Source organism: Bos javanicus, chromosome 22 (genome assembly GCF_032452875.1).
Source record: "Bos javanicus breed banteng chromosome 22, ARS-OSU_banteng_1.0, whole genome shotgun sequence".
Lineage (NCBI taxonomy): Eukaryota > Metazoa > Chordata > Mammalia > Artiodactyla > Bovidae > Bos > Bos javanicus.
This window is the reverse complement of record NC_083889.1, coordinates 16,271,826-16,285,393: the sequence shown is the minus strand read 5'-3', so window position 1 is coordinate 16,285,393 and position 13,568 is coordinate 16,271,826. Positions and strand designations below refer to the sequence as shown.

General features: G+C 39.5%; 1 protein-coding gene across 5 annotated transcripts in view; it reads right to left on the bottom strand.

The window, feature by feature from the left end:
* The window catches only part of TCAIM (T cell activation inhibitor, mitochondrial), a 38,215-nt gene that overhangs the window by 15,344 nt on the left and 9,303 nt on the right, over positions 1-13,568 (bottom strand). For all 5 annotated transcript variants that reach the window (XM_061396205.1, XM_061396207.1, XM_061396208.1 and 2 more), the window contains 4 exons: positions 13,454-13,526; positions 8,004-8,139; positions 5,307-5,460; positions 1,346-1,598 (listed from right to left, as the gene is read on the bottom strand). In XM_061396205.1, coding sequence (XP_061252189.1) covers positions 1,346-1,598; positions 5,307-5,460; positions 8,004-8,139; positions 13,454-13,482 — 572 coding nt within the window. In that variant the 5' untranslated portion in view covers positions 13,483-13,526. The remainder of the gene's footprint in view (positions 1-1,345; positions 1,599-5,306; positions 5,461-8,003; positions 8,140-13,453; positions 13,527-13,568) is intronic.

The following is a 13,568-nucleotide window of genomic DNA, read 5'->3' as shown; positions in this document are numbered from 1 at the left end:
GGAGAAAATCAAGAATTCATAGTAACACAACTCATCTACACTCAGGAATTTTCCTTTAAGACAATGTATCTCCTACTAAAACAGCAGATACTTTTATTAAGTCAACACTAGTGAAATTAACAGAGGCACTGTTCAAAAAAAAAAACACCCCCCAAAAAACAGGCCCTTTACATTCATTGCTGAGTCACTTCTACTGCTATCATCTGTATTAAGCTACTTTACATTTCCATATTAAACCTTGAGTTCTCCATACTGCGCCTACAGCACTTCACAGTCACACTTATTTAACGGTTCTTTAATTCAGTGTTAATAAAAATGCTGGATAGGTTTTATGAATCTGTGAAGCAGATTAGTATCAGAGAGAGAGATGATTAAAACATAGTCCCTACTCTTAAAAACTCTATCTATTAATAGTATAATATAATATAACATAAGAGAGTCTTTTATTAAAGACTCAAGAATTTTACTGGATGAACTACATACAAGGAAGGAAATCGTATTTGGCTTGGACAAGGAACTAGTAAAACAGCAGTTATCTTGGGGAACTGGCTTTTCCCAGTTCCAATCTTTTTTCATTAGTTTGCCAGCTGACTAACTCTGAGTTCAGGGACCCCGGAACAGTCTTTTCACAATGGTTACACATTTAGCACCAGGCCAAAACTGTACCCCATGAAACACTCAACTAAACCACAGGCTAATTGCTTCTCTGAATTTCTTTAATAGGTTATCTTAAACCTCTTGACTTAATGGTGCAACAAATCTTATTCTTGCTCTTTTGCCCTGACTTATCCAATCCCACTTTTTTCTATACTGAAAGGTATAGGTAACACATTCCCAAGCTTTGGTTCATCTGGACACACTGTGAGGAATACCCTCTTAAGGGTGTAAGCAGAGCAATACCCTCTTAACGGTGTGAGCAGAAGCCTCATGGGCTGGAATCCAATGCATGTAAGGCTGAGACACTCTCTTCTAGCTCATACTCAAAACAAAACAATTTTCAGTGTTTGGTATCAAAAGGCAAAAAAAAAAAAAAAAATCAAATACCATTAGAAGTATTCTGGCCACTCTGAGTAGGAAGTATGAAATATCTTTTTTGTAATGGTTACTGGGTTAACTATATTGATTGCATTACTTTTCCTGGAAAATTAAACTTTTATTTTTATTTTTTCAATTAAAATTTTTTTATTTTGGATTCACCATACAGCATGCAGGATCTCAGTTCCCCAAGCAGGGACTGCATCTGAGCCCCCTGCAGTGAAAGCTCAGAGCCTTAACCAGTGGATCACCAGGATCTTAGACTATAATTTTAAACATAAACAATAGGTAAGTAAAAACTCTTACATACGTTAGGGTTGTTTCTGTTCTCCAGACTTGCTCGAGGTCTTCATCAGGGTCCTTGAATCCAGTAAAGGAGTAGTAAGACTTGTCCCATTTGATGGGCCTGTCAGATGTCCTTTTGGCCTCTTTGAGAGGCTGGGAATGCACATTAGTATTCAAGCTTTGGACATGTTCAATAGATAAACTGCAGGAGTTGAGAATATACAATACTGTGCTTAGCAGATCTCTGGTGTGCAAAGTAAATTTGACTGCTCGAAATCCTAGAGAATATAATTCCCCCAAACAGTTAATACAGATGATTATTTGCTTTACTTTAAAAACATTTTTTTCACACAACATTTATAGAATCAAAATCTTTTAAAACACTCCATTACCAATTAAAATTCACCCTATTGAAAAATCATCTGTAAATGGAAACTGATGTCCCTTCTTCAGAACTGTACCATACTATCTTGATCTTTATGAAGTTCTCTGTCAGCTCCCTTTTCTAGTTTGGCACCAGTGACCCCGGTCCAAGAAGAGGATTGAGAATATTTTTCAATGCTGTTCATAAATTGTATCTCTACAGTCTAAGGAATGGGAAAGTTCTATAAGCAAATGTCCACCAAAGACAGTCTCCAGGGCTAAGGCCCAGGGGAAGGGCAGAGGCAGGGGAGGCTGCCCGGGGACAGTGGTTCGTGGAGAGGCCAATCCAGTCTCAGTGGTCACAGAAACTCATCTTAAATTTTCTCTATGATTAAAGAGTATGTGCTTATACTCCCCTATCCCCATCTTGTGACTCAGTATTTTTCAGAAGTGACTCAAAATTCCCCAATTTTTTAAAAGTCAGCACTTCACAATCTGATTTTAATACAGGTAGCCACTGTGCTCAGACTAGTAATCTAACTTGTTAAGTCAACAACAGGAAATCTACTGGATTCCCTCTCTACTTATTGGTTATTAAACTTGGCAGTAGTTGAACGTGTATCACTTTTCAATCAACATTCGCATCGGGTACCATTATTATCTCCTTTGAAATGTGAAGAAGCACAGGCTCAAGGGGTTAAGAATAGTGAGTGAGGGTTTACATCTGAGCTGACACCACGCCAAGCATTTTCCCCACTATAAATAACGTGCTGAACCCTTTTTCTTTAAAATTTTTTAAAAACTGGTTTTAAAAATTATATAAGTATTATATAAGTACATCCTTATTGTAAAATGATACATATAAAGTAAAAGTCTCCTGTTGACAGGCATACAATTTTACTAAATACAATCCTAGTCAAGTACACACTGCCTTATATGGTAGCTACTAGGCATATGTGGCTATTTAAAATAAAATTGATTACAATTAAGTTAAATTTAAAATTCAGTTCCTGGTCACACTAGCTCCACTTCAAGTGCTCAGGAGCCACACGGGGCCAGTGCCGCTGTACCAGACACGCGCACGCACACGAGTGACATCACTGCAGAAGGTTCTCTGACACAGCACTGCTCTAGGCCTGTCCTCTGTGCTGTGTGCATGTTACACATGACATACACACTTATGTCTTTGCACACACACACCCCTATGGTGTGAACTGCTCCATTGAAACATATACACTCAGCTGTGTCTGACTCTTTGAAACCCCATAGATGGTAGCCTGGAGGTTCCTCTGTCCATGGAATTCTCTAGGCAAGATACTGCAGTGGGTTGCCATTCCCTTCTCCAGGAGATCTTCCTGAGCCAGGGATCGAACCCAGGTCTCCTGAATTGCAGGCAGATTCTTTACTGCCTAATCTTACACCAGGGAAGTCCCATATAAACTACACCATTCTGCATGTATTACTTTGAACTTGCTTTTGTTATTTAACCTGGGGACTCCTCCATATCTGTATGTACATGTCAACCTCTTTCGTTTTAGTAGTGCCATGCTAATCCACATAATGAATGTAGCATAATTCATTTTACACTTCTGAAACTGATGGGCATAAAAATTGTTCTTAATTATTCACCGCTCCATTCAAGGCTGAAATGTGCTTTTTTCATGTCTTTGCCACTGATGACAGTCATCACAATCTAGATTGTTCTCAGAGATACCTATTCTGCCTGCCACACAGATTTACAGAGTCTAGAACATGCAAACTAAGAGTTTTTAGTTGAATCATTGATGGTAATGTGAGAGAAATACTGGTAGAATTATTCTAGGTGGTGAAAGAGGAAAGGAAAATCCAAATTCCTGCAGTTGAGGTTTGGAAGAAATAGTTTATCCTCAGAAGAGATGAGTCAAGGAATAAATCTCAATTTCTCTCCTAATTTACCAACTCCATTAATCACTTAATTCAATGTAAGAGCTGCTACATAGTTTGGAATGCCTGTGCCAGACTGCATGCATCCTTTATTGGGAATATTATCTAATTAACTCAGTTTGCATTGATTACTAAGGCTAAACATTTTTACATGCTTATTGGCTACTTGTTGTTCAGTCACTTAGTTGTGCCCGACTTTTTGCAACCCCATGGACTGTAGCCCACAAGGCTCCTCTATCCACGGGATTTCCCAGGCAAGAATATTGGAGTGGGTTGCCATTTCTTTCTCCAGGGGATCTTCCCGACCCAGGGATGGAACCCTCATCTCCTGCTTGGCAGGTGGATTCTCTGCCACTGTATCATTTGGGAAGATCCATTGGCTATTTATGGGTATTATTTCTTGAAATGCCTAGACACTGTTTGCCAATCTTTGTAACTGAGCTACTCTTTTCTTTCTGACACCTAAAAACTCCTTATATACTATCATTATCTTTTTCTCACTTATGCTACGTTTTCTCTCATCTCTTAATTATTTTTCACAATCTATTTTTATTTAGTAAATGGTTCAAAGTTAACCATTAACTGCAAGTAGAGGATTTTTCTCTTTGCTTAGCCAAAGCTGACTACAGCTATTTGTTTTAGCATTAATTCACAGAAAACTCTTAGTAAATCTTTAAATTGTTTTAAAGTTAATTCCAAAAAAGTTATTTCCTCAAGAATGACAAAAAGGATGGATGTTTAGAGAAGAATGGACCCACATTTACCCTTAGTTTTAAGTATTACTGGGACTTCCCTGGTGGTTCAGAAGGTAAGATTCTGCCTATGGTGCAGGAGACCTGGGTTCAATCCCTGGGTGGGGAAGATCCCCTGGAGCAGGAAATGGCAAATCACGCCAGTATTCTTGCCTGAGAAATCCCATGGATAGAGGAGCCTGGTGGGCTAGAGTCCATGGGGTCGAAAAGAGCTGGACATGCAAAGCAGTGGCAAAGGACCAAACAGAACACTGTATGTTAAGACTGATCAGATTTTAGAAATAGTATGAGGCTGGGGTTAGAGAGTTCAAAGACCCTTAGTCTGTCTCCATGGTCCTGGGGCATTACTAAGTTACAGTCGGGCAAACACTAGGTACCTTACAGGGTACTCTGAGGACTAGATGAGAAAAGGTAAGCTATACTTTAAAAAATGTATAAATTGTCATATATACATTTAATACTTAAAACCAGCACTGAACTAGGAAGGGGACAAGCAGAAACATTTTCTAGTCAAAAAAGTTTAAACATTAAAAGAGGCTCATCCATATAAACACTGCCATATACAAAACGGCCAGTGGGAAGCCGCGCATAGCACAGGGAGCTCAGCTCTGTGCTCCGTGATGACCTAGAGCGGTGGGATGGGGATGGGGTGGGCAGAGTTCAAGGGGGAGGGGGTGTCTGTGTACATATAACTTGTTCACTCTGTTGTACAGCAGAAACTAATACAACATTGTAAAGCAACTATCCTTAAGGGAAAAAAAAAGAGGCTCATCAAACAGAAGTAGCCAGGAATAAAATCTAACTCCAAGAAAACACCTGATTAAATGATATTACTTTCTACGACAAGGCTTCACTCCAAAGGTCTTCTAGCAACTTTTAGACAGGTTGAACTCATACCAAATGAAGCCTGCAAGGGTGCAAGGGACACATGAGAAATAAGAAATGTACCCGAAGTGTTGAAGTGTTCCTGGCTGTCAGAGGGATTCTGATCTGTTTCTCTTACATAAAACACAAGCTGGGTTGGTTTCAAAGACTTGAAGCCTGGTTTCTGAAGGTTTTCTAAGTAGGCACTTAATCTCTTAAGGGAATTTTCATTGACTTCCTGGAAAAAAAAAAATTGAGACATTTATGTACAAAATAGACAAGGAAACATCAGAAATTACATCCCAACCTTTTACACACACTATTGAGGGTATTAAAGAATTTAGTATTAAAAAAGGTTGGGATTTCATAGCTCCTCGGTACAGGATAAAATTGAATCCATACCTCACAACATGTAACTCCACAGAGAAGAGATGCAAAAAAAAAAAAATGTAGCTACAAAGGTATTAGAAGAAAACATGGCTGAGTTCCTTTATAAATGAGATGTAGAAAAAGCCTGCTGCTGCTGCTAAGTCGCTTCAGTCGTGTCCGACTCTGTGCGACCCCACAGACGGCAGCCCACCAGCCTCCCCCATCCCTGGGATTCTCCAGGCAAGAACGCTGGAGTGGGCTGCCATTTCCTTCTCCAATGCATGAAAGTGGAAAGTGAAAGTGAAGTCGCTCAGTCGTGCCCCACTCTTAGCGACCCCATGGACTGCAGCCTACCAGGCTCCTCCGTCCATGGGATTTTCCAGGCAAGGGTACTGGAGTGGGGTGCCATTGCCTTCTCCTAGAAAAAGCCTAACTATGACTAAATATCTCAAGTAATAAATGATTGATAAATCCAATTACATAATAAAAACTTAATATAGTACAAGGGACTATATTCAATATCTTGTGATAAACCATAATGAAAAAGAATATAAAATACATATATATGTATAACCGAATCATTGTGCTATACAGCAGAAATCAACACACTGTAAATCAACTATACTTCAATTTTAAAACAAGCTTAAAAAAAGAACACATAAAAAACCACACACACACACACAAGATTCTATAGACATAAACTGACTCTCAGCTATATTGTGTTGGGGGGTGTGATGATTTACTAACTAGAAGGATTTACAGAACTCAGAAAAGCTGTTATACTCATGGTTACACTTTATTACAGCAAAAGGATACAGATTAAAATCAGCAAAGGGAAAATGTGTGTAGGGTGGAGTCCAGGAGGGACCAAGGGCAAGGTTCCAGTCGTTCTCTCCCAAGGACGTTGCACAGACAGTGCTTAAGCTCCCAGCAAGGACATGTGACAACATCAGAAGCGCTGCCAACCACAAAAGCACATTCAAGCCTTGGGGGCCAGGGCTTTCACTGGGGCACTATGTGTCCATGTGACTGACCTTAGTTATTTGTCTCCAGCCTCCCCAGAGGGTCTGAGGCATGAGAAATTATGCCTTTTACCATAACTCACATTGTTAGGATAAACTGTCTGGTGTGGCCCAAGGCTTTGGGCACACAGAAACATTCTTATCAGGCAAGGATATCCTGGGGCTCAGAGCTCATCTCCCAGGAGGCAGTGAAGAGCCAAGACTGAAGCCAGGCATTTCTTTGTAACCAAGCCTGCCGAGTTCACGTTTTATGGCACATAAAAGTTTTAGTTAAAAAAAAAAAAGGTATATTGGCAGAGGACGGAAATCATCACCTAGTACTAAGCTTAATTTTTCCACACACGTTGGATTTAAAAACTGTAAATTGTGAAATATTCAACCGTATTCATGTATGACATTCCCAATAATTTGTATTACTTTATTACATCTCCAAGGTAGTAGTTATTTTGCTGTTGATTCAATTTACTAATTAGTTAAAAAGGATCTAATTTCTAACAACCAATATAACAACCATCATAATCAGAGTATTTTCTGAAAGCAAAGAAGTAAAACTGATTTATCTTCCATGGTAAGTAGAAAAAGGCAATACAGTACGGTTCTAATTTTCAAGAGTTTTAAATTCCTTTTCATGTTAAACCAGTTATCAGTGTAAGGAAGACAAAAGGAACCAATGAGATAATTTCAAAGCATTTGGTTCTGTAATATTTTATCTAATGTTAAAAAATACTAGTGTTCCTACTTAAGTTTATCATGAGTTATTTTGCACATCAGTTTGCATTCCTTGAGCACACATGAGCTGATGGCATAGGGAAGTGGACCAACAGCAGGCAACTATTCAGCCACTGAAAAACCTTCCTTATATCAACCTTTAAAAAAGGGACTGATTATAGTAACAGAGGCCAGAAGTGGACTTTCTGACCCTCAATTTTACTTTCAAAACTGGTGCAGAATACATGATTACTCACATACAGAGTTTACACAGTATCTTTTTTTTTTAAGATTTTTTAATGTGGACCATTTTTAAAGTCTTTATTCAATCTGTTACAATATTGTTTCTACTTTTATGTTTTGGTTTCTTGGTTGTGAGGCATGTGGGATCTAAGATCCCTGACCAGGGATCAAACCCACACCCTCTGCATTAGAAGGTGAAGTCTTAACCCCTGCACCACCAGGGAAGTTCCTAAGCCGTATCTTTATTGTCTGCCAGAAACACGACAGCTTTCATAAAAAACAATAGCGTTAGTTTCAGTTTCCAGGTCCTACAGTTCAAAGCACTGATTATACCACTATGACAAAACAAACCCAATGTACAGAACACTCTGTATTACACTGTAGCAAAGGTAAATAAATAAACGTAGACTGAACGTTAAACATAAAGAAAAATATTTACCCTTTCCCTGGGGTGCTGTCCAAAGAAATCTGGATGTACAGCAAAATAAAATGGCCTCAAGGCATTGACTGCTTCAGCTCCTGATAAAGCTCTTGATAACAGAAAGCAGTATGGAAGTATCTTTCCTGGACATAACCTTTTTAAAAGATATGGATTTATTACTCACTGGATTACTGACACAGACACAAATCCCCCATGAATAAAGCAACAGTAACATTAAGATTACTATGTATGGAAAATATCATAGAAACAATATAGAAACCAGAGTGTAAAACTTTGTGGTTTTCTGAAATCTACAGAAGAGTAGATTTCAGTGAGTGCTACATGATTTCTATAAACATTGGTTATAAATTCCTCTGATGTAATATCATAAGATAATATTTAATAATAATAAAACTTCCTCTCAAAAGCCTACCTTGAAATGTAAACTGGCTTCACTGCAAATGACAACAATTTTCTGTATCATTTTTGTTTTTCAGATTAAAAAAAACCCCTGATATCCAAAAGAATAATCTTTATTTTAAAGTGAAAATAGTTTGATAATTGTAATGCTTCATAAGAGATATAAAATGTCTTTTAGTTCATTTCATCATTACCAGCATGCTAAAATTTTCCAGTTAGATACCTTGACATCTCATTCTCAAATTTTGGCATAACTCACCTGGGAGTGTTTTTTTTTAAAAAAGTAGTTTTAAATCCAAATGAGATTATTTGCAATTTCTGGGAAGCACTTTCATGACTTCTATTTTTCAGTGTAATAATTTAACTTTTTCACTTTATAATGGGCTGTGAAGTGAAGTGAAATGAAAGTCGCTCAGTTGTGTCTGACTCTTTGCAACCCCAGGGACTGTAGCCTGCCAGGCTCCTCTGTCCATGGGATTTTCCAGGCAAGACTACTGGAGTGGGTTGCCATTCTCTTCTCCAGGGGATCTTCCCAACCCAGGGATTGAACTCAGATCTCCCGCACTGCAGACGGATTCTTTACCATCTGAGTCACTACGGAAGTCCCAGTGGGCTGTGAAGAAATCTCTAGATACTGTGCTCATTTTGGTCTGTGACATTAGGTGCACTGAGTCTTTGGGGAAGTTTTCTACCTTTACAGTGATTGAGGGACTTCCCTGGTGGTCCGGTGGCTAGGACTTAGTATAGACCCCAATGCAAGGGGTCCAGGTTTGTTCCCTGATCAGGGAAGTAGATCCCACATGCACAACTAAGATTCCATGTGCAGCAAGGAGGACCTGGCACAGCCAAATAAATATATATTTTCAAAAAATAAAATGCTATTATAGAATCATTTCTGGAGATTAAAAAAAGAATCTGAGCACCACCATCATATTTTCAGATTACCTTTCTTTTTTCCAACCTGTACTTGAACCTTCTATAAATTAACATACAGGCTGTGTATTAAGGATTATATAACAGGAGTTTGGACAGTAAAGGAAAAGCTGAAACTCCTCAATAGGAGGCAGGATAAGTAAATGTTAGTGACAGCTCCATTTCCTCTCTATCTGAGTTTAAGCCCCCATTTCCAAATGTGTGATGGACACTTTAGCTATCCTGCCAGCCTCTCACATTTTAAGTGTCTTAAAAAACGGAGCCGAGGTCACTACTTTTCTTCTAAACTCAGCTTGGATACAAAAGGCAAGGACGCAGTTGGACAGTGCCATCCAGGATTACATTCTTTATTTCTGTTACTGAGGTCCTCTTTTCTTCCTGTTGCCAGTGCAGAACCTCTCAGATCTACTGTTGCCTGAATCAGCTCACCAGCCTCACCTCATTTTTAGTCCTGAAGTCTTACTTTTCACTTTACAGTGTCCTTTGAAACCATTCCTTCTTTCCGATCACCACAAAACTGGACTGCACTGCCTCCGAATCAGTATTCTCCTGTTTCTTTTCCCTAACCATGCTGTATACAGGTTAATTTTCCTAAAATCCCACTATCCTTGGATTCCTTACTGAAACACCTTTGATGGTGTTTCAACTCCTGCAGAGTAAAATCCACTCCTTAGACTGGTATTTATAACTTCCAATCTATCTTTCCAACTTGATCTTCAAGCACCCCTGACAGAAGCCCTCAGTTTCAGCCCCACTGGCGATCTGCCTTGTCCTTCCCTTTCTTCTCATGATTTCTAAGCTCTCAGACATTCTCTCTGCTCCCCACTTCCGTCTGTCCAAATTGTACTTACTCATTCACTAATTACTGCAGTCCTAGAGATGTGCCAGGAGGCAACGTGCCCAGTCCCCCAGAACCTTCCCTCTTGTATCCTCATTATAAAGTCTTTCCCTCTTCTAAGCTTTAATAAAACAAACTGTGTGCCCCACATACGTGGAACAGAATACCATAAAGTAGAAATGATATATATTCATCCTCCTCAACTACCATGGCATCCTTGAGGGCAGGAAAAACATTTCACAGGTATTTACTGTTGTTCGTTATGCTAGTTTGGGTCTGCTGAAAAGCAGAAGTCAAGACAGAAGTAAATGTGCAAGAGAATGACTGGGAAAGAAAGGAAGTAGGGAGACTTTTCAGACCATGGTTCAGGCCAGACACCTACAGAAGGAGAAAGGGAAGGGACGAACCTTGGGGAGGATGTCTGGGGCTGCTGTCCAGTCCCAAGAAGGGTTCAGTCCTGCCAGTGGGAAGTCTTCCAGCCAGTCACCCACTGGGGACATCCTGTGTCCTGCTGGAGTGAGCCTGACTTGATATTCCTCTTCCTCTCAGCCACTGATGGCCTGAGGGCAAACGCTGAGGTAGACCCAGAGGGGCAGGAGAGCTCAGAGGCTCCCACTATGGGGTCTGGCTAACGTATAGTAAATGACTGTGCAGCAGGTATTTAACGCAAGGAAATAAGAGCAAGAAAAACCAGAGAAACGCTGGGCTGGAAGAAGCACAAGCTGGAATCAAGAGTGCCGGGAGAAATATCAATAACCTCAGATATGCAGATGATACCACCCTTATGGCAGAAAGTGAAGAAGAACCAAAGAGCCTCTTGATGAAAGTGAAACAGGAGAGTGAAAAAGTTGGCTTAAAGCTCAACATTCAGAAAATTAAGATCGTGGCATCTGGTCCCATCACTTCATGGGAAATAGATGGCAAAACAGTGGAAACAGTGGCTGACTTTATTTTTCTGGGCTCCAAAATCACTGCAGATGGTGACTGCAGCCATGAAATTAAAAGATGCTTACTCCTTGGAAGGAAAGTTATGACCAACCTAGACAGCATATTAAAAACCAGAGATATTACTTTACCAGCAAAGGTCTGTTTAGTCAAGGGTAAGGTTTTTCCAGTAGTCATGTATATATGTGAGAGTTGGACTATAAAGAAAGCTGAGGACCGAAGAATTGATGCTTTTGAACTGTGGTGTTGGAGAAGACTCTTGAGAGTCCCTTGGACTGCAAGGAGATCCAACCAGTCCATCCTAAAGGAGATCAGTCCTGGGTGTTCATTGGAAGGACTGATGTTGAAGCTGAAACTCCAATACTTTGGCCACCTGATGTGAAGAGGTGACTCATTTGAAAAGACCCTGATGCTGGGAAAGATTGAGGGCAGGAGGAGAAGGGGATGACAGAGGATAAGATGGCTGGATGGCATCACCGACTCAATGGACATGGGTTTGGGTAAACTCTAGGAGTTGGTGATGGACAGGGAGGCCTGGCTTGCTGGGGTTCATGGGGTCACAAAGAGTGGGACACAACTGAGCAACTGAACTGAACTGAACTGAAAGCAATATTGTGTTGCTTTATTTTGTGTGTGTGTTGCTTTAGATTGAGCAAAACTGGTACATGAAACTTCTTTTGTAAAGTCCCAGAGAGGAAATATTTTAGGCTTTCAGGGCCATCTGGTTTGTGATGCAACTCTGCAACTCCACTGCTGTAGTGGGAAACGAGCCACAAGCAAGAAATAAGGAGGTGGCTGGGGGCGAATGAAGCTTCAATTACACACACACAGACTGTACAGTCAACTTAGTTGTGAAATCAATTTAGTAATCCATGACCTACATGAAAAACATACAAAAAAACAACCCACAAAATATATCTCAGAACAGAAAATATTCTGGGATATTATACGTGGCAAGGTTAACTGTTATGAAACTTTTATTTTTATGGGTTAGAGTTAAAATACAGTTTTCTAAGGACTGAGATCAAAAAAGCCAGAAAACTGTGTCTCTATCCATGACAACTAGCGCTCACTGCCATCAGTGGCATGGGGGTGAAGGAGTGGGTATCACTGAAGGAAACAGCCCAGGAAGTGTTGTAAATCCCATCCTTCCAAGCTCCTACAGCCTCTCTTTGTATCAGAGCAAGAGGACACAGCACTTTAGCCTGGTTTTCTACAGCTGAACACTACCATCAGATACCACAACATACAGAATGTCTCAACATCTGCCCAACAACTTTTGGGGATGCTGTCCAGTATCTCACAGCTTCTTTTGTTTCTCTTTTCTTCTTCTTTTAAACCATTTATGTCATAAATTCAGTGAGAGAAAGTCTCCCTTTATTGGATAATCCTCATCATAAACTGAATTGGTGGAAACAGTCTGTTGCCCCTAAAGACACTGCTTTTAACCGTGACTACTGGCTGAGATAGTCACGTATCAACGCATAATTATTTAAAAGTACTAATTAGTGCCAAATGTGTTTTAGTAATCTAAAACTTGACATGTCATTTTTTGGGGGGAGAGTGTGCCCTGAGGCATGTGGGATCTTAGTTCCCTGACCAGGGATTGAACCCATGTCTCCTGCATTCAAAGTGTGGAGTCTTAACCACTGGACCACCAGAGAAGTCCCCGACATTATTTTTATGGAACAGATCAAATTTTATTTTGGTTATATACTTTGAGCCAAATAAATTTACCTTTTTTGACTTGGCTACCAAGAAGCCAGAAATCTATTTGAATAATTGTCTAATCAGTTCTACTTTTTAAACAAATGATCTTTTTTCTCTAGAGGGCATCTGGTTTTCATTTTGGTTAACTGTATATGTGCCTATTACTATGCCAATTAAATTTTATTGAGCTCCTTAAATTCTTTCCTGAAATAGGTAGCATTTAGACTATACATACATAAATAGCAAATATAACAATCAAATGATCTTATTATACAATTTCAATATAAAGTGGTTTTCTTTATGACAGCAACAGACTTGAGGGCAACATAGTAAGATCTGTGCCAAGGACAGACGATCTTCTTTTCCTCTTAAACTTTTCATACTGAACTGTTTTGAAAGATGGTATCTATTCTTTTCACCTTTTACTCTGAATAGATACTTGGGAGAAAGACATGGATGTTTACATGAATTTTCTTTTTCTTACTCCTGCCCTCCACCATAATACAGACAAAATAGTTAGAATTTGATAAAAGTATAATCAATTGAAATTAAACACCTAATAGCTTCCACATACTCCCTCCACCTCCCAAATACTAATAACAAATTGAACCACAAAGCTTACCTCCTCACAGGTCTCAGGTGGCAAAACATTTCTGAATATATATGTAGGTCAAGTTCCAGGCATCCATTAATCACTTAAAAAGTTAAGCAGATACCAGTAATGAAAAAACGGAATT